This window comes from Etheostoma spectabile, chromosome 12 (genome assembly GCF_008692095.1).
Source record: "Etheostoma spectabile isolate EspeVRDwgs_2016 chromosome 12, UIUC_Espe_1.0, whole genome shotgun sequence".
Classification (NCBI taxonomy): domain Eukaryota; kingdom Metazoa; phylum Chordata; class Actinopteri; order Perciformes; family Percidae; genus Etheostoma; species Etheostoma spectabile.
In genome coordinates, this window is record NC_045744.1 from 9,760,406 (window position 1) to 9,786,423 (window position 26,018).

The following is a 26,018-nucleotide window of genomic DNA, read 5'->3' on the forward strand; positions in this document are numbered from 1 at the left end:
TAGAATAACCTTCCAGATGTTCAGTACTTGGGCATGTTTGCTTTCCACCACTGGTCTTAAAAGTGGTCAAATTAAAAAAAAAAAAAGTTTGCGATAGAAGTCTTGCTGTGGATGGAAGGCCACCAAAACGTATAATAGTTTTTTGTGAATGCCATACCTCAAGACAATATAAGCATCTACGTGCAGAAACCTTGTAGGCTACAGCATATTACTGTTGTTACATGTATTAAGAATACGGTATAGTCTTTATTTCTAGTTCAGTGTCTAACTAAGATGTAGTTATTTTAGTAACACCTGTTTTATATTGCTTTATTCCTCAATAACATTTTTGAGGGTCCTTATGATGTGTTTGTGTAAGTGTGTCATCCATCACCAGGCTCATAAACATTTGTCCCAAAAGTGGTGAAATGTCAGAAATGATAAAAGTGTTACTGTGGAGGGAAAACACAAAAAACAAAAGCAACATGCCTACTTCTTTTAGGCTTGCATCACATTCATAACTACGTCATGAGGACAGTTGACCCTTCAGTTAAGAGGGAATGAGAAAAACAATAGGCAGAATAATCAATATTAAAAATAACAATCACTCATACAGGGAGTTTGCTGTTTTCTGCAGCTCAATTTACATACAGAGAACACATTTGCATAGCAAAACCAGACACACACCTTAACAAATAGAACAAGCTTGAACTTGAATTTAAACATACAAACTTACATAATGTTCATATGTTGATAGAATTTACAGTAAATACAGTCTGCTTACTAGACTAATCAATGAAATGTCTGCGTATTAATTGATGTTTACATCACAAAAACCCTTATTTACCCTGTCATCACAAGTTATTAACATAGGCTAATTACAGGTTATCATACAATAACATTTGACATTTGTAATTGATCAACATATTACATTTTACAGGCCTATAGTTAATAAAAAGAAAGATGGAGTACATAATGTATCTAAAAGGCTAATTGCACAATATATTTAATAATTCTGGATAGATTATACAACCTATACAAAATAAAACAGTGAATGTGGCACCTGTTGATCATAAATATTCTGTATGTAGCATTTAATTGCACTGATTAAGGTTTACGAAACAAATTAAGAGACATGATAAATTGAAGGTGGTTGATTTTACCACGTTAAGGGACACATACTGTTCTGATACTTCTCAGAATAGCTCCTCTGTACCCCCCCCCCCCCCCCCCCCCTCAAAGTGTGCTGTACTTTTCCTCTGTCAAAGCCCTTTTTAAAATGGAAACTGCTCCACCTTGTGGTCAATGATCGTTCCTGCAGGATAAAGTCACATTTTAACAAGTAAGCATACTTTTTCCTTTTTTTATATATATTATGCAAGTGTACTACCAAATAATGCCAAAGAAATGCATCATTATAGTGATTGATGTTTGAATCTTTTTTAAGTTCCTCAGATAGCTGATTTTATGACCGACGAGGGTTTCAACCATTTACTTTTTAAAAGGTCCCTACTCTGAGTAAATACGTCTTTACTTATTTGACTGCTTTCTCTAAACTGTCATAAAACTGTGAGTTATTTATACATTTTCAGGATCCTTACATATCTGTGCCTTCAACTTTAGTCTACAAAGAATGAATTTCCGTTCCAAGGCCTTTGTAAGTATTATTTGTATTTCATTTTATTTTTCCTTGTTGTAATGCAAGTATGAAAGTTATTTTGACTCGCCTATTTGTTTTTATTTATATGTAATGGTTAAGGTCCTTTTCTTAGTCGTAATCATAATTTAGATTTGTTTTAGGTACCGTTTAAGTAGTTATCAAAGGCAGAAATAAAGTAATTTATTGTTGGTCCAAACCAAATCACCTTAGGGTATCAATCCGCACAAGGCCACGCGCAGGAAAAGCAGATCGAATTTTAAATATAATCTGGAGAAAACATGTGGTTTAACTATTAATTCAAACAATTTTTTTCCCCCATTAAGATATTTTATTACGTTTAATTAAAGTAATAACGACTAAACTCAACATGAACTCCCCCTCTGCAGTGAAGGAGTCGACCGGAAACAAAACGATGGCCCTGGAACGTTATTGGTCCAAAGTTCCCCGCGAAAACACGTCACTCGCAGTTTCGCGCCAGATCTGCATCACTCGAACGAACACACAAGAAGCGGTAAGAATAGATATTTTCTTAACTTTTTTCTGATTCATCTATTGATCATATTGATTGAGTCAAATGTCTTGTTATTACACGTGTTTGTTTGATTTTGCATCAACTTGCAAGCTCCCGGTTTAGTGTTTACCAGGTCTAACAGCGTTTACCTTAATGTTTCCTCTGCAGCCACATGTTAAATGGTGGCAAGGTTATTGTCAACTAACCCAAAACCATCAAAAATTGCCGCAAAAGCACGATTAAGTTATTAAACAATGCCATTTTACACACTTTAGCATCATGTGCTAAAGTGTAAAAAGTGTAAGTAAACGTAAGCTATTAGGAATTGGGAGTTAACGTTAACTTATTGATGCGTCAGTTAAACATGTGAAGGAAGGCAATATTTTCACTTTGACGGTTGGCAGAGTGATACTGACGTTGGATAACTTTTTCCTTATAGTTTTACGTAGTTTAAACTGTTGCTGTTAATATTATTTCGAGTTGATTGTATGTTTTGCATTTAAAGTGTTAGTCTACAGAGGAACTAGAGGAGCCATTTAAATGTATCGAGTAAGAATAGTAGTGTATGATTAAGACAAAAGGAAATATTAAACCACAGTATTGGTGAACTAAACCTACAATCAACATCAAATAAATTCGAACATTAATAGATATATATGACCGTGTATCAACAATACAATAAAACCACATAGTATAGAGAGCTTTAAAAAACAGTCCACACTTCAACAATATACCTAAACATCAGCACCCTCAAATTTGAAAAGTGAATGTACCAGAAAGTGTTGAACACATCTGACTGTTTTTAGCAAGTATTGTGGTATGCAAGTGGAACAAAAAAAGTGACAAACAAAATGGCCATATAGCTCTTTTTATTTACAGTACAGGCCCTGCAAGGCTGAGCGACTAATCTAACAACCTAGTAAACCAAACAACTTAGGGTAGGAAAACATTTAAGATGTTGAAAGTTCAGTTTTCTACAAATGCAGTAGATCTACCCGCAACAGTCGGCCTCGTAAAATGTTGTGGCTGAACAAAACAAACTTGGTGCTTTCAATCAATCTGCAAGGTGTTGTGCTGAAAACCCTACCTGAGGGTGCAGTTTTTGTTTCCCTGCAGAAGTCAGTCAATTATATGGCAGCTTTTATTTTGGCAAAAACATAATTTACTTGAATTAATTTGATCTTCAGATATCCCAGCAACAATGTCTTCCCCTACATCGACTCCTGGTGGCCGCAAACGAGAAAGGAACACCAACCCATCCACACGTAAGCTGATGTGTCCAAAATGAAACAAAACCCGTTGCTCAACAGTTCCTTATGATTTAAACTGCTGTGTCTCTGAGATGTCCACGTGACTGTAAGCGGCGTGTGTGTGTGCTGCTGTTAAGATGTCTTTTTGTCTTGTGTATCCTCAGCCAGCAGTGAGGGCCCCACCTCGCCTCCCTCTCAGCGACGCAGAGGCCAGGACTCCTCCACCGGGGACCTGATGCCGATGCCCACCTCCCCGGCTACCAACATGCTCAGTCCCGCAGCACCTCAGGATAATTCTCTGTTCTCCAGTCCGCGACCTTCAGGTACCGTTCGCACAACGTGTAACAACTTGAAGGGTTTTTCGTGGTCAGTTTTAGCCTTATCCAATTAGAAATGTTGGATAGTTTTAATATTCTTTGTTGTGACACACTTGATTAAACTCCAGTCTTTTTATTTTTACCAGTCCTACCCAATGAAGTGGACATGAGCTCCCCTCTGATGTATGGGACCCCCAGCTCCAGGGTTGAAGGGACCCCACGCAGTGGAGTGCGTGGCACTCCAGCCAGACAGCGTCCTGATCTGGGGTCAGTCAGGAAGGCTCCGCAAGTCGATCTTCAGTCAGAGCCGGTCAGTGAAGGAATCAAGAGTATAATTTAAGATTGTCTTGGTCATTTATTCTAATTGAATGAGCCAGGATAAGACAACTGGCGTGGAACTCTTCAGATTAAATTTGATAAGGAGGACAAACCTAAAAATCACAGAAGATAACACTTTCTGGATGTTTTTTGGCAGCCAAGTGCTGATGGAGCCGTAACCAGTGAGTCAAACACAGGCCAGAGGCTGGTGATCTGGGGGACTGATGTCAATGTTGGGACCTGCAAGGAGAAGTTTCAGGTATGACATCTTGCATTTCACCTATTATAAGATATTCCCCATTCTTAGTACAGTAGAGGTAATGGTTTGCATGCCTTGCGTCACTTTGCTTTCAGAGGTTCCTGCAGAGGTTTATTGACTCAACTTCCACTGAAGATGAGAATGCTGGTCTGGACCTGAATGAGCCTTTATACATGCAGAAGCTGGAAGAGGTAGTGTACTTTTTTATTTCATTGTGGTCTGTTTTTAGAATGTTTAGTGCTACTATTGCTGATATGAGGTGGAGAGAAAGGTGGATACCCTACAAAATGATGATTGTTTTGCCTTGAACATCAAGAGAAGAGATTTAAGATTTAAGTATCTTTAAACATGAATATTTCTCTTTTTGTCTCACAGATAAGTGTTGTTGGGGATCCAGTGCTGAATGTGAATTGTCTACATGTGCAGTCCTTTGATGCAGAACTTTACAGGCAGCTCATCTGCTACCCACAGGTAGTGTCCTATATTTTAGTATTTTGGAGAGTTTTGATCCAAATACTTTCCTGCACCATTGTTGTATGCGTTTTTGCTACATTCTTAAACAAAGTGATTCATTAATCTTTATTTTGGTCTTCTTAAGTAAACCATAATTTATAAAAACTCAACAGAAATTTATGCAAGTTCTTAAACACATGATAATAAAACCAATTTAAAAGAGATTAGACTTCGGCTTAGTATATTATGCCTACTGTACCCTTCTCACATAAAAAAATGGGAAATTCATGGAGAATCTACAAAGTGCGGAATGCAGTGGGTAGTGACTAATGGGGTTATTGTCACACTTTTTGTACAGGATGTTGTAAACTACTGTTTTAAGCAACTTTGTACCATTGCCTATTGATTCTAAAAAAGTGAGTAATTTGTTCCCTTTGCAGGAAGTTATCCCAACCTTTGACATGGCAGTCAATGAGCTTTTCTTTGAGCGTTTTCCAGACTCCATCCTGGAGTTCCAGATCCAAGTCCGCCCCTACAACGCCCTGAAAACCAGAAACATGAGGAACCTGAACCCAGAAGGTGTGTGGATTCATTAATCTAGCCCATGTGAAGTGAAATCACGCTTTATTAGGACTACCACACTGCTATATTTCATCCCATATTTAGTGTGGGATTTTTTGCGAATATTGTTCTTTGCTTTGAGAAAATGTGAGGCATCAGCTCCAGGCTGAAGCGTCTGTGTGCCTTATGTGTTGCCCACACAGACATCGATCAGCTGATCACTATCAGCGGCATGGTGATCCGCACCTCACAGCTCATCCCCGAGATGCAGGAGGCTTTCTTCCAGTGCCAGGTGTGCGCCTTCACCACCCGTGTGGAGGTGGATCGCGGGCGCATCGCTGAGCCGGCTGTGTGCCGCAACTGCAACACCACCCACAGTCTGGCGCTCATTCACAATCGCTCAGTCTTTTCAGACAAACAGATGGTGAGCGTTCGATAGGGTTGGTGATGGGGCATATTGCATATAGACAGCGACACCTAATCTCAGATTTTTTTGAGTGGTAAATAGTGGCATGTTGCTGTTGTGGTCAAGTCATTTGTTTATTTATTGAACTTGTTTTACAACAGGTCAAAATTCAAGAGTCTCCTGAAGACATGCCGGCTGGTCAGACGCCCCACACAACTATTGTCTATGCTCACAATGACCTGGTTGATAAAGTGCAGCCAGGAGACCGCATAAACATCACCGGTAAGGTTTCCCACATTTGCAGTGCTAATGTTGCAACTAATGAGTATTTTTGTTATTGAATAATGTGCCTTTTACTTTTGTCTACTGTTTGGTTTATAAAATGCCACAAAATAGTAAAAATTGATTTTTTTCCAGAGCTGAAGTTTATGTCTTCAGATTGCTTTAATGTCCAACCAACTGCCAAAAACCGAGAAATATTCAGTGTTCGGTGATTTAAAATAGTAAATCCACAAAAATGGGAAGCTGCAACTAGAGAATATTTAAATCTTTTGTCGGAAACCATTCATTATATTAGAATAATTGCATATTCACTTTCTGGTAATGGACCAACCAGTCTTTTAAGCTCTAATATTAATGCAAAATTAAACTGGGGAAAATGTCAGTCACAATTTTATCTAATCCCAAAAATAACCTCTTTTATATTTCTTGTTTTGTCAGTCATAGACATCTAAACAGCTCCCCAAATGTCCCCCCGCAGGTGTCTACAGAGCGGTCCCAATGCGCGCAAACCCACGTCAGAGCAACGTAAAGTCGGTGTACAAGACACACATCGACGCCATCCACTTCCACAAGACTGATGAGAAGCGCCTGCACGGTTTGGACGAGGACGCTGAGCAGAAGCTCTTCACCGAGGACCGGGTGCAGACCCTGAAGGAGCTGGCAGCCAAGCCAGACGTCTACGAACGCCTCTCCTCAGCCCTCGCACCCAGTATCTATGAGCACGAGGACATCAAAAAGGTGTGCATGTGAATAGACGCAAGCCAAAACACAAGTGTGAACCTGTACAAGTACCCAGTAACGAGTAATCCCTACACACTGATTTGCCAATAGCACTTATTAGCACAGCAGACATTTTTATATCTTTTTGCAGGAAAAACTAAGTGCAATAATTAACATAAATGACTCCATTCATATAGGTGAGTTAATTTCAGGGTTTTGATATTGTGCATGCTTAGTCTGGATCAGTCACCAGACCAAGCCAAGCTCAATAGATTTGAGTTCAAGTGTTGGTTTGGGGTGTCTGCTCTGTATTTTACAAGAGGCGTGACCAACGGGCATAGTTCAAAGAACTCTGTACACAATTGGATAGTCCATCAACCAATCAGACCAACGATCCAGGTAACGTAGAAGCGACAGCGGCGTCAACGGGTTGCTGCGCTTTGGTGGTGTTCGGTTGCCGTCGCTATGTTGAATGTAAACAAGAAGGTCCTTGGTCGCTTCTCCATCATCATCATCATCTGGCTAAACCCGCCAATAGGGTGCCAGGTAGAGAAGCCAGTTTGTGATTGGTTCCCGCAAAATTGTGAAGTGAAGCAGGAGAATTAAACATGCAGGGTTCCAGACCGAACTGCAGGGCGAAATTAAAATAGTGGGCGGGGTTTACCCAGTCTAGTGCATGCTGGCTCACTGGGAAACTTGGGCTACGTTCGGACTGCAGGAAAATCTAATTTGTTCCTCAAATTAAATCTTTGACAGACTCTGTGCTGTTATTTGTGGCAACAACGTAGGCGTCAGTAACTATGTAGCTACGCTTGTGACGCGGCGTTCCATCTCGGAAGCGGGAGAATGGAGCTCTATCATTCAGCCCTCCAATCATTTGCTTCCAAGTTTGTTGCTTTGCGAGGGACTCAAAGAGACACTTTGAAATCTAAATTTGAGCATCTCGACTGGGCAGAGTATTGAATTTCAAACTACCTCTAAATTTGGTTTGGATCCGATTTGCAAAAATCTAATTTGTTTGCTGTCCAGACTTTTTTTTAAACAATCTGGATACAATCTGGATGTGCCAAAAACCTAATTTGGGCTGACCGTGAGCCATTATTAACAATCTGTTTAACCTCTGCTATGACCAGTTGAAATGTCTGTTTTTTATTACTTGAATCATTAATCATCATCCTTAATATTATTAGTTGCACCGGTGACAGTGTTTTCTGCTGTGGCAGGTCAAATTTTAAGATTGTGTAAAATCTAGTTAATGGGGTGTACACCCACATTAAGATACAATAAGATAAAGATGTTATCTTTCATCATCATAAGTATGATGATGTATCGCTTGAAACACAGCTTATGTGCTCTTGACAGAATCTAATAAATTTAATGGTCACAGAAAAGGCTTGAGGCCCTCAAGGAGAAAAGCTAATGTATTAAAACCCATTATATAAAAATTGAAAAGTCAACTGAGTACACCTAACGCTTTATCATATATTTTTTTCTTTTTTTTTTTTGCTGAATATCTGCTGATGCATTCGTTAGAGGATGGATGCATAATAGCTCTCCTTTTTCAAGTATTACACAGCATGCAATCAACAAGAAAACTGTTGCACTGTTTTTTCTAACGAGTATTTATTTTCCTCTCTGTGGGTCCCAGGGCATTTTGCTGCAGCTGTTCGGCGGGGCTCGTAAGGACTTCAGTCAGACCGGCCGGGGCAACTTCCGCGCAGATGTGAACATCCTGCTCTGCGGAGACCCCGGCACCAGTAAGTCCCAGCTGCTGCAGTACGTCTACAACCTGGTGCCCCGTGGCCAGTACACGTCAGGGAAGGGTTCCAGTGCTGTGGGTCTCACCGCCTACGTGATGAGGGACCCGGAGACCAGGCAGCTGGTCCTGCAGACCGGGGCTCTGGTGCTGAGCGACAACGGCATCTGTTGCATCGATGAGTTTGACAAGATGAGTGACAGCACACGCTCGGTGCTGCATGAAGTCATGGAGCAGCAGACCCTCTCCATTGCCAAGGTATGTTGGACAAATTATGAACAAGTATAGGTAGATAAGACTAAACACTCATGCATATTTTGTTTTTATATTTTGTCGTATTAAAGTTACAAAAGAGAGGTTCTCGCTATTTTTGTTCGTTTGCAGGCTGGAATCATTTGTCAGCTGAACGCCCGTACCTCTGTGTTGGCTGCCGCTAACCCTATTGAATCTCAGTGGAACCCCAAAAAAACCACGATTGAGAACATTCAGCTGCCTCACACACTGCTGTCCAGGCGAGTACCATCGGTCAGCACCATCACACTGAAACACTTGATAGAAAATGATTTTCACAATCGCAGAGAAATTGTTGCTCAAATGTAATTTTAGCAAATTGGCAGCATTTATCAGCTGTAAAAGAGGTGTTGAAATTAGCACTTTGACAGAGTGTGACCTTTTTAAAGCAACATTTGGTCTCATCTGTGCCTAAAGTGCAAGTGAATCAATACGCACAATGGCAGCAATCATTCCCATCTTTAGATACAGTAAAAACGTTAAAGTCTTTGACTGGCATTTATAAAGAGAAGCTGCAGTTGATAATAGCATACGGGACATCCAACCTAATGTCATCCTTTTTCATTATGCCTTTATGGTTTAGTTTCTCAGTTGTCATTTTACTGTTTTTTTACAGATTCGACCTCATCTTCCTGATGCTGGATCCCCAAGACGAGGCTTACGACCGCAGGCTGGCCCATCACCTGGTGTCGCTGTACTACCAGAGCGAGGAGCAGATTGAGGAAGAGTTCCTCGACATGGCTGTGTTGAGGGACTACATTGCATATGCACGAACATACATTAATCCAAGGCTGAGTGAGGAAGCCAGCCAGGCTCTCATTGAGGTCTGTTTTCTCCTAGAATTTCCACATTTTATGTACATCATGTTGAATATCTGCAAAAAAGGAATGCCTATCTGCAAAAAAGGAATGCCTAATAACATCGGTCTTTAAATGCTAACGGTGGAATAATATTCATTAGAAGTTTGTGCCCTTAACTGACCTTGTGCATGTTGGTCCTCAGGCCTATGTAGACATGAGGAAGATAGGCAGTGGTCGGGGGATGGTGTCCGCCTACCCCAGACAGCTGGAGTCCCTGATCCGCTTGGCAGAGGCCCACGCCAAGGTGCGCTTCTCTGCAAAGGTGGAGACCATTGACGTGGAGGAGGCCAAGCGCCTGCACAGAGAGGCCCTCAAACAGTCGGCTACTGACCCCAGAACAGGATTTGTTGACATCTCTATTCTCACAACAGGTATGCAACACGGGGCCTCGTGAATATAAACTGCTTGTTTTAGATGCCTTTGGAATAACACTAATTAAGTATGTAGGCAATGTGTGACATAAGACTGGGTGAGAATTAATACTAAGCAGGGAAATAATCATTTCTTGCCGCTAGACGCTGTATTTGGGTGTAATTATTTGTGATTCCAGGTATGAGTGCCACCGCCCGCAAACGCAAGGAGGAGGTCGCCCAAGCCCTGAAGAAACTGATCCAGGCCAAAGGAAAGACACCTGCCATGAAATACCAGCAGCTGCTTGAGGATCTCAGAGGACAGTCTGAAAATGTAAATATTAATTTTGCCTTCATTACACTACTTTTTTTTAAAATCACTTCGCAAATGCAATTTCAGGACTGTCAGAACAGCATGATCCTTGTTTCTAATTTGATTGAACAAGAGCAGAGGTCTTTCATTTCTAGTTTATGACGTTGATGTAAGATACAGTAATGCATCATTAGATATTGGCCAGCCAGCTTACAATGTTGGTAAAAGGCTTTGAAATTTGCAGTGATTTAATATTTCTAAAAAGTAAAAAAAATGTGATTATACATAGTCCATTTTTATCATCACCACCACTTCTGTAATGACTTTCTTCTTTGTCACTTTGTTTTCAGGCGATCACTAAGGAGCTGTTCGACGAGGCGCTCCGAGCCCTGGCTGACGAGGATTACTTGACGGTTACTGGAAAAACTGTTCGTCTGCTCGCCTAAGGCACACCCTGCAATTATGTACAGTCCTGAATTTTAAATCCTATCCTGTGTCAACCTATTTCACATGCTGTAATATTTTGTATAATTGAACAACCACATGTTTACATGTTTTCTGGCCTTACTAGATGTTTGACTATCCTACAATGTAGAGAAATATCTAACTGTATAACTCGTTCAAACTTTGGTATCATGTTGTGATTTAAAAAAAAAAAAGAAAAAAAAAGAAAACAAAACGCACATACTGGCAATTAATAGAGCTCATATTCAAAGAGTGCTTGTATTTCATTTGTTTGTTACCTGTTCCAAGTAATGCTCTTGTTTTTGTGTTATGGTAAAAAGCTCTTTTGTTCCAACTTGTACATTGTAATGACTGAGTTATTAATGAATGAGTGAAATCAGTCACTTATTTTCCCAGAAATGAATTGTCCTTGTAGCTTGCGTTGATTGCTTGTTAATAGAGGGGAAAATAAAATGTTGCTCACTGAAAAGGCTTGGAAATTTTATTTTTCCAATATTGGTAAGTTAAATTAAATTCCAGTGTTTCTATTATATTTACCTTTTTGTGACTCTTAAAGGAACAGTTCACTCCAAAATCAAAAATACAAATGTGTACTATTACCTGTGTTGCAGGTCTAGATGGTTTTGGTGTGAGTTGCCTGGTGTAATTCAATATAATACAGCCATGGTTTTATGTAGGAAGTATTTAAAGTTTTACCATAATTGCTACACAACCAGGTCTTTGGATTATCTTGAGTAATTGGGTCATGAAAAAAAGTTTTTCCTCAAATGTATTTTTTTTGGCACTTTGAGCACCACAAGTGCCATTTAGCTCCATATTATTGGAGGCAGACATCTCCAACACTGGGCAACGCTGTAATTGGCAACGGTTGAGCTAATGGATTTTACTCTTCTGGAGGGTGGACTCATACTGATTTGTAATTCTTTGTAAATCATTCGTGTTAGTCATGAAAAACGTTGAAAAACTGACTTGCTTATTCAAAAAAAGACTTATGTCATTAATGGCTTAGTATCTCAAAATGACTTTGTTTCTCAAAGTTATGACCACTGGTTTCAGAAAATAATGAGAAGCTTTCTTAAAATATACTAAGTTATCATTTTAGAGATACTAATTAGTGATTGTAATGAATTGGCGGAAATGGCCTTCCATAGATGTGAACCAGCAGCTTGAAGTACCGTGATCTGCCGGTGAGAGAAGTAGCTGTCGGTTCGTCTGTGATGTCACAGTTGTGTGTGCTTCTGGACTCGGCTGAAGAAGATGGCGGCCTCCTCAGGTTTGTGTGCCTTCAAATCTGCCATCTACACCGACACAAAGTATGGGCGAAGCAGCGGGCGCGCAGTCATTACAGCCACTAAACGTAGCAACTTACTCAATCACAGATGTTCACAAAATTGCTCTGAGTTTTAATTTATTTTTAATAGCTCCTCTCGGTAAAGCAATGATCTTCACGGGAGCCATCTATCTCATGGAACGGTATATGCTAACCTAGCTAGCTAGCTTAAATGAGCGCATAGCATGCCCCGAGTTAGCTAGCTATAATAGCTCAAATGTGTCAGAAGTAAGCGTCAGTATTGCAAGTATTGACTTAATGCGTCACAAAGAAAATCCTATAGCTAATAGAATGCGATGTAAGAGTTCAATGGGGTATAAACGTTATTAATACAGATAAGGATTGTAAACAATAGCTAGCTAAGCTATTAATTTACTAGAATATTCTAACACCGTGAGGCAGCGAGTATTGATGCCGTTGTTTATTTGATCGGAAGAGTCGTTACGATAATATAATTTTATTGACTATCCAGGCTCAACTCATTTGTGTGGCTTAATAGACATTAAACTGCAAAAATGTTACAGTGACACATTATGTGGGGATTTGGTAACTTCTCTGTGACACACCTCACACTGCAACACCACAACCATCACGGTAATGTGAACGCAATTAAGGGACCCTGACCAGCACTTAACTTGCTAACGTTGTTGTCAACGGGTTAATCACAGGAATAGATGCAGGGAATAACGCCGCGTCTTTATATAAAGTAGATTTTTGGCATTTTTAGGTGGTGTATAAACCAACCAGATGTACAACGTAACGCTATCGTTGGCACGTTTTTTTCAGAAAGTAGTCGGAGCCCAATGCTTTCTTAAACGCAAGGCAGACAGCGTGGTTGTCATTTTTACAAAAATAAACTGCCAATTTCAGAAAAACTAAATAATATTTGTGGGTGTTTTATATGGTTCAACGTAACGTCAGTTTATTCTTCGTCTGTTTAGCTATACACCGCGGAAATGCAATTTTAAAATTGAAGAAACGGGAAGTAACGTCAAAATAGAAACTACCTTAGGGCAATTTGGCGCGACGTGCTGATTCATTTCATAGTTAACATAGTTAAAATGACTGGCATGGGTACGCCACAAAACAGTTGCTCTTTTAATTTAGATTTTTAGAGTAAATTGTTTCACAAATTACATTTGGATTAGACCAAATGTGTGCCTCTGGATTATTATTATTTGTGAAAAAAGCAGAAGGAGGGATGTTTGAAAACATGCAATATTTAAATCCCCCTTGCAACACCATAGATATAGTGCTACTCAGCCAGGCATGCCAAACACTTAAATATGTACTTCCAATATTCAATGAAAAATACAGCGCTTTCAAGTCGGAGAGCATAATTCACTTTGCAGCAAAAACAAAATACTTTCATCCAGGAAACGGTTGTTCATTCCTCGGGAATGTCTTAATACAAACTAAAATCTTTTCTATCTAGTTGTTTTGGTGCCTAAACTTTCATGGTCTAATGATGCTAACTTTTCCCGGCCAAACTCCACTACGTGGCCCCTGAAAGGACTGTCGTCTGCTCACAGTCATCTAATGGCAGCTAAACGTCAGCCGCTGGTAGCCGGCATCCCGGAGCTCTGTAGTGTCTTAATACAACCAGCAACTGGCATCGGATTGTATTGTTCAATCACACTAGAGACTGTTCATGTTACAGCGCTTTACTTAGTTTAAAATAACTTCTATTTCAGGTATATAATGTTCTATTGGTGAAGTAGCATTGATCACTTTGAGGGGCATATACATTTTGTCTCAACTGGGGATAAAAGTAAATCAACAGAGACATGGGATATGTAGACCAGAAAGTGGGAAATCCCACGCATCTCTTCTGCAAAATTGCACCCTAATTATTGTTGATATTGAAGGTAATACTCTCTCCACACAAACTTAATTTGGTATACGTTTCAGATTTGTAGGAACGACAGTATTGTTTGGCATTGCAATAACAATATCAAGCACCCAAAGAGCAGGAAAAGCTATGACAACCACAGGAGGAGGGGAATCAAACTATACAGTAATAAATATACATGACAGGCACAAACTGAGGCTGTTCAAGACCATACTGATTTATTTTTTATTTTGTGTTTTATCATGTAGGATAGTAGTGGCACCTACAAAGCCCTACTGATCACACTAGATCAGCTACTCAAACTAAGGTATAATTTTCCTCAATGTACAGTTACTTGGCTTTATACTGTATACCAAACGCGTTTTATACTCGTACCAAAACACTTTTAATGTGGTTATTAAAGATGTGACTAGAGTTGGGCCTGCATCCGGTTTACGAGGCTAAACCGGTTTGATTTAATGCTAACCGGTTGAACCGGCATTTGTCACTATTCCACCTTCTGGCAAATTAAAGAGTGGCCAGGAGTGTTACAAGGTTAACTGTTTTTAAACAGCGTTGTTGTTGTTTTTCTACTCAAATAGCTTGTCGGTAGCTTAAGTTATCTCTTTTTATTTAACAAGTAGTGTGATAGCGCCCATGCAAGCTAACAAACATTTTCCCGAGCATTCTCAAGCACAGAGCTTTCTGCTGCTAAGAAGTCATTGCTTAGAGGCTCATTACCACCATGTGTCTCTCTCACCTGTCCCACTGGGGAGTGGCTGAGACAAGTGCGACACCTAGTGGTAAAATTCAGTAAACCTGTATGGTTAGGTATTTGGCTTGACAACAAACCGGTTTGAAAATGTTTATACCGGCCCAAGTCTAGATGTGACCAAGACCATGTACTAAGTGGGACATTTTAGAGTTTGAAAAACAGCAAAACTAACTTTACTGGAAATGTTGAATGAATTGATGGTGTTATTTATGGGCTATAGGAAACTTTTCACTGAGTTTGGACCTTTTTAGGTGAAACAAGTATTCCATTAAATGAGAAAATGAGCTATATAACTTGAAAAGTACCAAATTAATACTGATTGAATGCTGAAATAACTCTTCAAATGTGCATTTTTTTTTAATATAAATGTGTAGGCTAACGTTAGCAAATCTCACCGTTCTCGCCTTGGCCTACCTGCATGTGAAAACAAATTGCTTTTGTCACGTTAGATGAACAATAAATTAGCGAGAGTTAGCAACACAAAGCATTGTGAGATCTTAGGGCATGGAGCTACGGTAGAGAGACTGAGTAACGTCAGTAAAGAGGAAGTGACAGGCTGTGGCTCGGAATCAATAGAAGGATGGGAAATAATGTTTTACAGACATCCTCTAAGTGAAAATGTTATCTTTTATTAGCTTGTTCCTGTTTTCTAATTGTGTCACGAGTTGTTGGAGCTCAGCTGAGAGCTTCAAGGAGACTGCTAAGACCTTCAGCTGTCAGAGTCCACTTCAACTTCATATTTTAACTTCTAATATCTGTATGTAACTTGACAATCTGTAAGAAACAGGTAGCTTATAAACCATTTAAGTAGTGACAGCATAGTTTGGCTTTGTTATTATTGCCAGCGTGGTGGATGACACTATTGTTACTCCGTTTAGGACATTTCTGCTGTGCTTGCCAAAGGCAGATTTAAGCTTCTACGCAGAGCTTTTTCCATAGTCTACATAAGTGGCCTGAGGTTTATACTTGTGTGCTGGTGTCTGCGTTGTTGTAGCAGTGTATAAGAGAATATTAAGGCCGGCATGTGTGTATGCATGAGGAGTATGTGGTATAGTGAGTGAGAGAGTGACGCGATTAGCTTCGGAGTGAGTAAGGACTCTAAAAGGACACAGTGGGAGAAACAAAGTGTCTCCCAGGTTCTGTCTGACCACGGTCAGAGAGCTGTAGCAGGAAAGGTTTACAGAGCTGCTTCACTACACTTGTTAGATAATATTTAATTACAGGGTTCTCTGATCAGGTTACTTTATTGGTACCCGTGGGTAAACTAGGTTTACAGTCTAAGTGGAAGGACATCCTTAAAACTTGGTATACCACCACATAACATGCAACACACCAAACATAAAAAATGTAATAGAGACAGTAAAACATGGATAAAAAGAATAGAAAACATTACATGACCAATGTGCTTGTGCGTTTTGTGCTAGTATTTCTTCTCTGCCGTTTGTTTAATAGAGTGATTGCCGCTCGGACTGAACTGTTTTTGAATCTTGTAGTTCTGCAACTGGGGACTTTTAGCCTCCGTCCAGATAGGAGGTACTGGAATTCCCTATTCAGAGGGTGTAGGCCATCTCCTAAGATGGCCACAGCTATCCGCTGTACTTGTTAAGCATACAGGGATGTGGGGTGCAACTGGGACTCCCCAGTCAACTTACTTGATCATTTTACAATTTGATTCAGGCGATTTCTTGTGCTTAACTGAAACACACCCAAGCCATGATGCAAAGTAGAATAATATGATGGATTCAAAAAAATCTGTTGATTTGTGATGAATTTTGTCTGAGATTGGAGAAAGAAGAGAAAACGATTCAAAGACGGACGGGAAAATTGAAATGTTTGCCCTGTGTCCTTTGCCTCAGTCACGGGGCCTTTTTACTTCCCCTTCTGTGAACGAATGATTGATTTATGAAAAGCAATAGTGTTACTGGAATGCTGGCCCCTCAACCTCCACCACTCCTCCAGCGATGGGCTGTGAGTGGTCAGTCATTTACACAGCTGTGAGTGCCTGTCAGGCTGTTTGTTTAATGCCAACGTCTGAACCGTCTTCTAAGAACATTTTCCCTGTACCTGAACGCTTTTCGACTGGTAGGGCTGGGCAATATATTGATAAAGTATTGATATCGCAATTTGAGACTAGATATCGTCTTACATTTTGGATATATTGTAAGTTGTCTTTTCCTGGTTTTACAGGCTGCATTACAATAAAGAGATGTCATTTTCTAAACATACCAGACTGTTCTAGCTGTTCTATTATTTACCTTTACCCACTAAGTCATTAAATAATTTCTGGAGAATATTTATCAAAAATCTCATTGTGTAAATAACTTTTTGTTGAAGCATAAATAATCAACCACACATAGTCGTTGCAATATCATCATCAAGGTATTTGGTCAAGAATATAGTGATATTTGATTTTCTCTATGTCGCTCAGCCCTATGACTGCGTTTTAAATGGTGATATTATCAAGTTCTGTACGTTGTTATGTCGGTCGTAAGGTGACCCAAAATCATTCATGAAAAATTGACAGTATGTGCTCATGCGCTAAAAATTTCATGACTGTTTCCAAACAACGATCAAGACTGCCGATTTTTATAACGCTTCAATGTTCAGCAATTTCAGACGTATTAGATAATAATAAATGTCTTGTGAACAAGGTGTCAAATTAGATGCAGCTCCACAGCAGGTATTATGGTTCTTGTATCTACCAGTCACATCTTGCACGTCTTATTCATTTGGATGATTTACTTCTCTATGATTAGAAAGATGAATGTGTGTGCATTTGGTTTTATCAAAGCATGCACAGCGTGAGCACAGTGACAAAACGCTTTGATAAGGATGTTGCAGTTCAGGGGATTATTTTTCTTTTAGATTTTTTTGTGAATCGTAAAAAAAATAACTCAATTTCTCACAATTTTCTTAAAATTGTTTAAATCTGTTTTGTCTGAATTGGAAAGATATGTAATATACAAAGATAAAAGCTGATAATTTCTCACATCTGAGAAGCAGGAACCAGACAGTAGTTGACAAATTTTCTTGATAATTAATTCTGCCGATTGACTAATCGTTTCGGCTCGGTTATATTAGTCTGCTAATTATTTAGGTAATAAATCAGTTAACCTTTTGGTCTATACAACGTCACACAATAGAGAAAAGTGCCCGTTGTAGTTCTCCAATGTGACAGTTTCAATGTTACTGATGGGTTTTTAATAATTTCATTGTTGGTTTTGGTGTTTTTATGGAATTTATCAGCAATTGAAAATGTATCAGACGGGCATTCTTTAAATGTGTAATTCATATTCTGTTTTTGTTATTTTAGGAGTTAAAGTTCCACGTAATTTTCGCTTGTTGGAGGAGCTTGAAGAGGGGCAAAAAGGCGAAGGCGATGGCACAGTCAGCTGGGGCCTCGAGGATGACGAAGACATGACTCTCACACGGTGGACAGGCATGATCATTGGACCAGCAAGAGTAAGGAGAGAAGTGTGTGTGGTGTGTGTGGTGTGTGTGTGTGTGTGTGTGTGTGTGTGTGTGTGTGTGTGTGTGGTGTGTGTGTGTGTGTGTGTGTGTGTGTGTGTGTGTGTGTGTGTGTGTGTGTGTGTGTGTGTGTGTGTGTGTGTGTGTGTGTGTGTGTGTGTGTGTGTGTGTGTGTGTGGTGTTATAGATACTGTAACCAATACATATGGGTGTTATAGATACTGTAACCAATATACGTGTGTGTGTTATAGATACTGTAACCAATGTGTTTTTCTATTTTCTTAATTTTTTTCCAGACCAATTACGAGAACAGGATATACAGTCTGAAAGTGGAATGTGGATCTAGATACCCAGAGGCATCCCCAACTGTTAGATTTGTAACAAAAATTAGCATGAATGGGGTAAACAATTCAAACGGGTTGGTAAGTGTCATCACAAATCTGACATGGTTATGTGTGTGTTGCTGTCTTATCATTTGTCGAACTCAGAAATGGTTTGGAGTTGCAGTTTTGTGGTGCTCTGTGATAATTCACTGTCAGCTGTCCTGTCACAATGACTGATATAGTGTTTTTGTTTTGTCTTGTTACACAGGTGGATTCACGTAGCATACCAGTTTTAGCAAAATGGCAGAATTCTTATAGCATTAAAATTGTTCTTCAAGAGTTAAGACGTCTAATGATGTCCAAAGAAAATATGAAGCTTCCACAACCGCCAGAAGGACAAACCTACAGCACTTAATCGTAACGGATTGTTTTGACCCTCTGTCTTAAACCTACTCTTAGAAATATCGTGTAAAACCATCAAGAGGCTCACTTCAGTCATACACAATGTTCTCTACAAGACCAAGATTGGACTTTCTTATTCAATTGCTCATTCAAAAAGAAAATGTCCCTGCAGTCAAGCACTGAATAGATAGTTAAGACTACAAAACCACAGTTTTCTGCCTTTAATAAACTTACTTTGACAATTACTTTTATGTTTGACATGTTCCAGCTAGAGTGGTCTTGAGGAGGGAAGCATGATGCCACACAGAGGCTATACCAGAGTCCCAGTAGTTTAAGTTCAAATTCCTGATCACTGAAGTAAACGGCAAGATGTGTGTATGACGGCATGTTCTGTAACTAAAACTTAATCAAAGTGAAGCCACATTTATGAGTTTGTAGTCAAATTTAGCAGGTTCATTAAAATATCTTGCCGTTTGCTAAATATTGAACTGTGGCTGTAGTCTTAAAGTAGTGTCACAACATAAGCAAGATTCTTTTTTTTTGTTTTTATAAATATCTCTCTCTCTCTCTCTCTCTCTCTCTCTCTCTCTCTCTCTCTCTCTCTCTCTCTCTCTGTATTTGACACAATACCAATATGTTTCTGTTCTGCAGCTCTTTGACATGTAACAGACGTTGAAGCCTGTTCTGTTCTGAAACCCTTGCATTTAACTTCTATGGCAGGTGTATGAACTTGTGATTTTCTGAAATTAAAATCACTGTCTGCAAAAACATAACACATCTCAAGGTTGAAGTTTATTTGACTCTCCAGCTGCACCAACATTTGCCAGTTCTCCCACTAGAGGGCCTCAGCTAACACGTTGACTTGTGGATGCGCAAGTCATCATGTTGTGAGTAAGCTCCCGCTGTCCCTGCCGAGTAATGGGCACCAGGTTAATGAAACTGCTGGGTGACACCACGCTGCAGATATGTGATATGTGACCTGTGCTCATTAGAATAATGTAATTGAAACATTAATTTAATATTTATTTGATGTACAAGCCTGTTTCTTAATGATTTACAGTCAATCAGAACTTATGTTGCGCACTAATTCTTGTTTCAGTCGGTGAACACAGTGTTTGGGATCCGGTGTGGCAGTGGGAGGCGAGGCTACTGTTCCTTCTGAGACCGTGACCTCATGTTGCTTCTCAGCTGTTTGATTATTCACAGTTTAATTAAACAAATGGGCATTTAAAGGGAATTCACTGCAGATGGTGTAATCTGCGTTTAGTACACTCAGTTTGTTCATCTGTTTAATTGTGTATTGCTAAACATTAAGTTGGTGAAGCATCTTTGAATTTAGATTTGTAAACCCTATTTTGCAGGCAAATCGAGCAAGACCAAATTCTTTGTTCCAGCAATGGTCTGGGAGAAAAGCTGCTCTGTGAGGGATGGTTAATGGTGTATTTTGCCGATTTTTGGCAGTTTACATTACCATTATTCACTGGCACCAGACTCCACTTATTTTGGAAGGAATAGTTGATGGTCCAGCCACGAAACACTGATGTGCCATCAGCCAAATTATTTGATTGACATACTTCTTCCCAGATCTTGTGCCATTTTTATTGTAAATAACCTTTTATGATGGAATTTAAAACGCTGCTGGTCCCTTTTTCTAAGCAATTTAAACTCTATCCTCAAAAGCATTCAAGGCTTGAAGACCGCGTGTCTGTGTGTGAATATCTCAAAATGGTGAATTGTGGTGGCTTCCACATTTGACCCGTGTGACCTCCCGGCCGTATATCTCCTGGCTGCAGCAGAGCCTGACTCCAGGCAGCCGGTTACGTCTCAGGGCTGGGGCGAGCACACGTCTGTTGGCCTCGTTGACTCTGCTCTGTAACTCACTGCAGCGTGGCGAGGGCTTGGGATTGGTGAGGATTTTTATTAGGGTCACATACTGTGTTTAATCTGAAGACGGCTGACTTGCATGAAGATGAATTGAACCACAAAAGCTTCTTGGCTCAGTAGGTTTTACTTTATATGAATATAAATTATACATTTGCATGAGAAAAGCAAAATACAAACAAGGAAAACATGATCGAATTGTGAATTTGTGCAGCACTTGCATATCAAAAGTCACAATTGTTTTTACTCGTAAGCAACATTTGCATAGGGTGACCTTTGATCTGTCTTTGGTTGCACTGGTATTCTTGACCGCTTCTGCCCAATCAGCTCAGAGCCTTGTCCCCTAGAGGGCACTCTACACCCATGTAAGTCCCTGGCAGGGCTCTGTGAAGGGGCTTCTGTTTAGAGGACATGGCTTGTGTGAAAAGGCAGGCTGCTTCCAGGCTCCATTTGTGCATGCTGTCATTATTCCTTAGAAAAGTGACGCGTTTTGTGGTTTGCTGTAGGGGACTACCGCCTGGCTTCTTGTGTGCTACGGTACCAAAGGGTCTTAGCTGGTGTCCCTGTTTGTCCTCATAGGGCTATTAAGGTTGTGCACATTGCTAGTTAATTAAGGCAGCATTTGTACTATTAAGCTATTTGGTTTCTGAGTGCAAACAATATTTCTTATATCAGTTTGTGTGTGGGTGTGAGATGAGTCAGTGTTTGCTGCGGAGGATGACCTCGCTCTTCCTCAGTCTGATCATAATGAGATTTGACTTTCTGGATGTGACAGTTAGTATATGGGCCTTGCTTCCATCAGCTATACACCCCTTTGCTTGCTTGTTTTGTTTATTTCCCTCCACTCCTCTCGGAAGTCATGAATATGAAATTCGAAGTGGCTTGTGTTGCAGCCAGTTCACACAGCAGCACAATCATCCCTAAATATAAAAGAGACAGCCCTAGGTTACACAGGCTCATTTCCCACATGTATTTCCAGAGCAGACTTCTCTGAACCGTTTTTCATGATGACTACTCTTTTTTTTTTCTTTTTTTTTATTGAGAATCTCATTTGAATGGAAGTAGGAAATCCTTCTCTGACTATTTAACCTCCAAACCCATCACACTAATCTGGATTTTAAACTTGTGCACCTGCACAAAAGCACCAGCTGAAGCCTCACTGGAAGCTCACTGAGCTTATTACACATGTACCACCCTGTTTATTTTAGTTTCTTTACAAGGTGCCGTCCGGGCGAAAATAAAGAATTATATTGCTTTGGGTTGGAAGGGACTGAAGGCAGAAAGCCACAGAGAGCTGTTCAGTGATCTAAGATGGAAAGGAATGTGGTGAGAAGGACATACGTCTCGTCTGCCGGCAGACTGCTGGAACCAGGCCTCTGCTCCCAGAGCGCTCACCTTTTGCCCTAAAGGACCAAAAGGTCACGCCTTGCGTCTGTTGATACTGTAAAAAGCTTTGTCTTCTTTATGGCCAGGGAGAATGTCTCTGTCTTCCTGAGAAACATTTCTTTCAAAGGTTTTTTTTAATTGAATGACATCTTTGCAAAAAAAAACAATTACTGTACGATGGAACATACACATTTCTTTTTTTCTTAACCAGACCTGAGAAACATTTGTTACCAACATTTAAGTCCTTGTCATAACTTACATTTGGACTTTTACGGAGAGGAGAGCTCATATAGTCTTTAGACATGAGTGGGAGGACATTAAATCACACACAACTACAAAAATGTAAAGGATGGATCACAACATATACCAAATTACCATTAGATTATACTTTATTCATCCCACAACGGGGAAATTTTGTTATGACAGCAGCAGCATTTTCTTTAATAACAGCAAAAATCAAAAACACACAAACAAGTAGACACACAAGAAATACAGGCAAACAATAGACAATGATTATATGGTAGACTGAAAGTGAGCAAAATGGCGTCAGAGGTATTTTAAAGTGCGGTTGCCATGATACAAGAAACAATATTGCGGTGTAAGTGACGTTAAAATGAAATTGAATGTGTAATTAGAGTAATAAAGCAAGAGTCGGTAACATAATATAAATTACTGTATATTGTGGTACTTTGTGTAAAGATGGCAAAGATGCGAGTTTAGGTGATTAAGTATCATTAATATTACTCAAAGTCAACATCCCAAAAAATAAATGATAAAAAACCTACCCACAAGCTGCCTAATGCTCAACTAAATTCACCAACTAGTTGGTAACTGTCTTTCTGCTGTTTATCAGCTTCCTGCTGCAGCATGGGTGGGGGGGCATAAAACCAAAATGTAGATCTGAAAGATGCTGAAAAGTTCTGCACAGCTGTTGGGAACTTCAATGTCAGGAGCTTCTTCTCTGTGGCGTCATCTCAGTGATTGAACCCATTCACATTACACATAGTCATTTATTAATACAAACATGTTGATTAGTGCAGCTTTAAGTGTTTTTCCTCTGATCCTCAAACCATGAACTGGTAGAGAAATCCAAGCAACTCAAAACAAGAAAATTGGCCAACAGTCATTAGTCCGTCATCAGTTAAACAAGATTTCTTGTTTGCCTTCCCCAGGGTCTTCAATGCTACCCACCTGATTACTGTCTAACAAATGTCCTAGATAACTAACAGACGATTTGGTAGAAACCAATCTGACCGTGTAGGACACTTATCTTAGGGTTTGATCCAAATATTGCATAGAATTTGAACAATAAATTAAAATTTGTGGCAGAGAATGAGTTACTCCTTTGTATTTTCTATGTGTATTATTCAAAGAAAATCACTAACAATAACACTGTTTGCTTAAGTTAATTACCCACATGGACAGTTTTTTGGGGGGCTTGGAAAACAGTGCGTCTGAGTGTTGTGTGTTAAGTGCTGTATTTACAGTGAGATAAATAAATGGCCTTCTCTCTCGCTGTGAGAAAAGAGACAGATTGGAACCACATGTTTGTTGCACTGCCGGCTCTCTGGGCTATTGACATGCACTTCCCAGAGCCCTCCACATTCGGATACGTTGCAGCAGCGAGCGCTTGAGGTAATTGTCATGCTCACTGATGTTAGACTTTAAGACTCGCTGGATGACAGTCTCAGTAGGAAAGCTTTGATTTGAATCTGCTGTCAGCGTTTGATGTATGGATCAAACTATCTGGAGCAGGAATTTAAAAGTCAATGTGTTGCTTGTAACTGCACAACCTCATCTCGGGTCAAAGCGACACAGAACAGGGCTTCTTGCAAAATGTTGCAAAAAGCAGGATGAAAAAAAAAAAAAGAAGCAAATCGTCTGACTGTGTACTCACTGCATACCAGGTTATTTATACAGAGTGAAAAAAACTGAGTAGACTTTATGTCTCTACTTGGTGAGAACTATTAAATTACTGGTGGATGTTTTTAATTACTTCACATAAATGTTGGAACACAACACTTCTCCAGTGTTTTGAGGAGTAGAGGGGGGGGGGGGGGTCTATAATGTCTCACATGTTTAGGGAAGCACTGGCTTGCACTTAATCATGGTGGTCCCTGTGTGATTCTGGCGTTGGAAATGTGGCTTTGTGAGAGAAAAGTGAGCATTCCTTCTGCTGGCGCAAGGGAGAGGAAATGGGTAATAAAACCAGGAGAGAAAAAAAGCCTCGGCGGCGTGCTGGAGCCAGTGATTCTGGGATCCACTTAATTGCACTTAAATGAAAAAGATTTTTGGCTTCCCATTTGCTGTGTTTAAAGAAAAGTCAAGTAAAATCCCGCATGTATACCAGCCAAGCGGTGACTTCTCATTCAGCAGTATGAGCACTAATCCCTCTCTTTCAGTGGTGCCATCGGTAATATTATTATTAATATTGAGAAAGCTGCTGCTCACCGTCAACAAACGCCAGACATTCAGCTCATTTATTGAGGCCAAAAAGTCGTTTGGGAAAGAGGATATCAATACTAGTTTGTTGAATGTTTTATCAGACTTACTGCTGACAAATACGATGACAAATAAATGCCTTTGCTTTTAAATTAGTTATGGCAATGCTGTTTATCTTTTTTAGTTCATGGTATTAGGGACAGCTTTCAAATATGTTGCAGTTATTCTCCTTATAGCTACAACTCACCACAAGCTTTGGGGAAGAAGTATTCATAATTTACTTAGGCAGAAGTACTAGCAGCAACATGTACTTAAATGAACAAGAGTGAAAATACTCTATATCAGTCAAATCAAATACAGTCAAGTAAAAAGTAGCTACAATATTTGCCACTGAATTGTAGTGGACTTGAATTTAATAGAAATACTCCAGTAAAGTACAACCTCAAAATTGAATCACAGTAAATTATTGTACTAGAGTAACTGTACAGTACTTAGCTACTTTCCACCACTAAGCATGATGTTCTTATCATTTTATCATCGTATTGCATCATTTTTTTTCAAGAGCGCGACCGCCTGTTGTATAAAACCTTCTAGCAAATCTTTTCCGTGTTGCCATCATTGGCCATTTTGGCTTCTGAGTGTGATGGCCGGGTGTGAAGATGCCACTCAGCCAGCCATTAAGACCTGAAGTACCACGCTAAGCTGTCATGTCGTGTCATCCGCTTCCTTTGTACTCAGTATTGTTAAGAGAAGTGTGTCACATCCTGTCAGGCTGACTGCTGGTGTCCCTCTGGTCACCCCTCAGTGCCCGGTGCCCGCTGATGCTATTGTGGCAGCGATGGCCGGAGAGGAGAGGAGAGCAGAGCCTTGCAGGATGTGAGACAATACTGGGAAGGAAGAGGAGGGAATCCCGGAGCTGTGTGCTTAAAGCCCGGTCAGCTGAGTGTCTTTGAGAGCACCTCCCCGGTGACTTCTCTACCCTCTTCCCCAGAGGATAGGCTTTGTCATCCTCTCAGCTTGTGTATGTGGAATGAAGATTTTTGTCTATCTTCCGTACAGGTTCAAAGAGGTGATAGCTTCATTTGGTTGGCTTCAGTGGAATTCACAGTAGCACTTTATTTTACCTATTATACCTTCACAGCATTTATAAGGCACTATATACACCTTAATAAATGATTTATAACACAATTTTGTAGTTGTGAAGAGATATAAGGGCATCAGGTCAGGGGTGGAAGAAGTACTCAAATAATTTACTTAAAAGTATCAATACTACGGTGTAGAAATACACACAGGTAATAGTCCTGCTTTCAAAAGTCCAACAAAAAAAATGTGACTGCTGGTTAAGGTGGGGCTTATTTGGATTATTTATCTACTGCTGGGTAGCTTAACAAATAATAATTAGGGGTGTCCATCAATTTCAAATATTTAA

The 26,018-nt window shown here is 39.9% G+C and overlaps 2 protein-coding genes across 3 annotated transcripts; both read left to right on the plus strand.

Moving 5' to 3' along the window:
• Positions 1-1,995: 1,995 nt before the first annotated feature.
• mcm4 (minichromosome maintenance complex component 4) lies at positions 1,996-11,215 on the plus strand. The gene is made up of 17 exons (XM_032530425.1): positions 1,996-2,150; positions 3,338-3,415; positions 3,565-3,723; positions 3,864-4,027; positions 4,193-4,294; positions 4,390-4,485; positions 4,670-4,765; positions 5,188-5,326; positions 5,512-5,732; positions 5,876-5,996; positions 6,475-6,734; positions 8,365-8,730; positions 8,857-8,984; positions 9,380-9,587; positions 9,766-9,994; positions 10,174-10,307; positions 10,637-11,215. The coding sequence occupies exons 2-17, from the start codon at positions 3,352-3,354 to the stop codon at positions 10,730-10,732; spliced, it is 2,583 nt and encodes an 860-aa protein (XP_032386316.1). The 5' UTR covers positions 1,996-2,150; positions 3,338-3,351; the 3' UTR covers positions 10,733-11,215.
• Positions 11,216-11,779: 564 nt separating this feature from the next.
• On the plus strand, positions 11,780-19,649 carry ube2v2 (ubiquitin-conjugating enzyme E2 variant 2). Of its 2 annotated transcripts, none has more exons than XM_032532060.1 (4): positions 11,780-12,024; positions 18,001-18,149; positions 18,452-18,577; positions 18,747-19,649. In XM_032532060.1, exons 1-4 carry the CDS (start codon positions 12,009-12,011, stop codon positions 18,891-18,893), a joined length of 438 nt encoding a protein of 145 aa, XP_032387951.1. In that variant the 5' UTR covers positions 11,780-12,008; the 3' UTR covers positions 18,894-19,649. The 2 variants fall into 2 exon arrangements, with proteins under 2 accessions (XP_032387951.1, XP_032387952.1); XM_032532061.1 differs by lacking the exon at positions 11,780-12,024 and adding an exon at positions 12,088-12,108.
• Positions 19,650-26,018: the final 6,369 nt, after the last annotated feature.

Excerpts from the sequence above, each read along its gene's own strand:
- mcm4 (XM_032530425.1), top strand. The coding sequence starts at position 3,352 with ATGTCTTCCCCTACATCGACTCCTGGTGGCCGCAAACGAGAAAGGAAC. Across the intron at positions 4,295-4,389 it reads CCTGCAAGGAGAAGTTTCAG|AGGTTCCTGCAGAGGTTTAT; the intron begins GTATGACATCTT and ends CTTTGCTTTCAG. Across the intron at positions 8,731-8,856 it reads AGACCCTCTCCATTGCCAAG|GCTGGAATCATTTGTCAGCT; the intron begins GTATGTTGGACA and ends GTTCGTTTGCAG.
- ube2v2 (XM_032532060.1), top strand. Across the intron at positions 18,150-18,451 it reads TGATCATTGGACCAGCAAGA|ACCAATTACGAGAACAGGAT; the intron begins GTAAGGAGAGAA and ends ATTTTTTTCCAG. Across the intron at positions 18,578-18,746 it reads TAAACAATTCAAACGGGTTG|GTGGATTCACGTAGCATACC; the intron begins GTAAGTGTCATC and ends CTTGTTACACAG.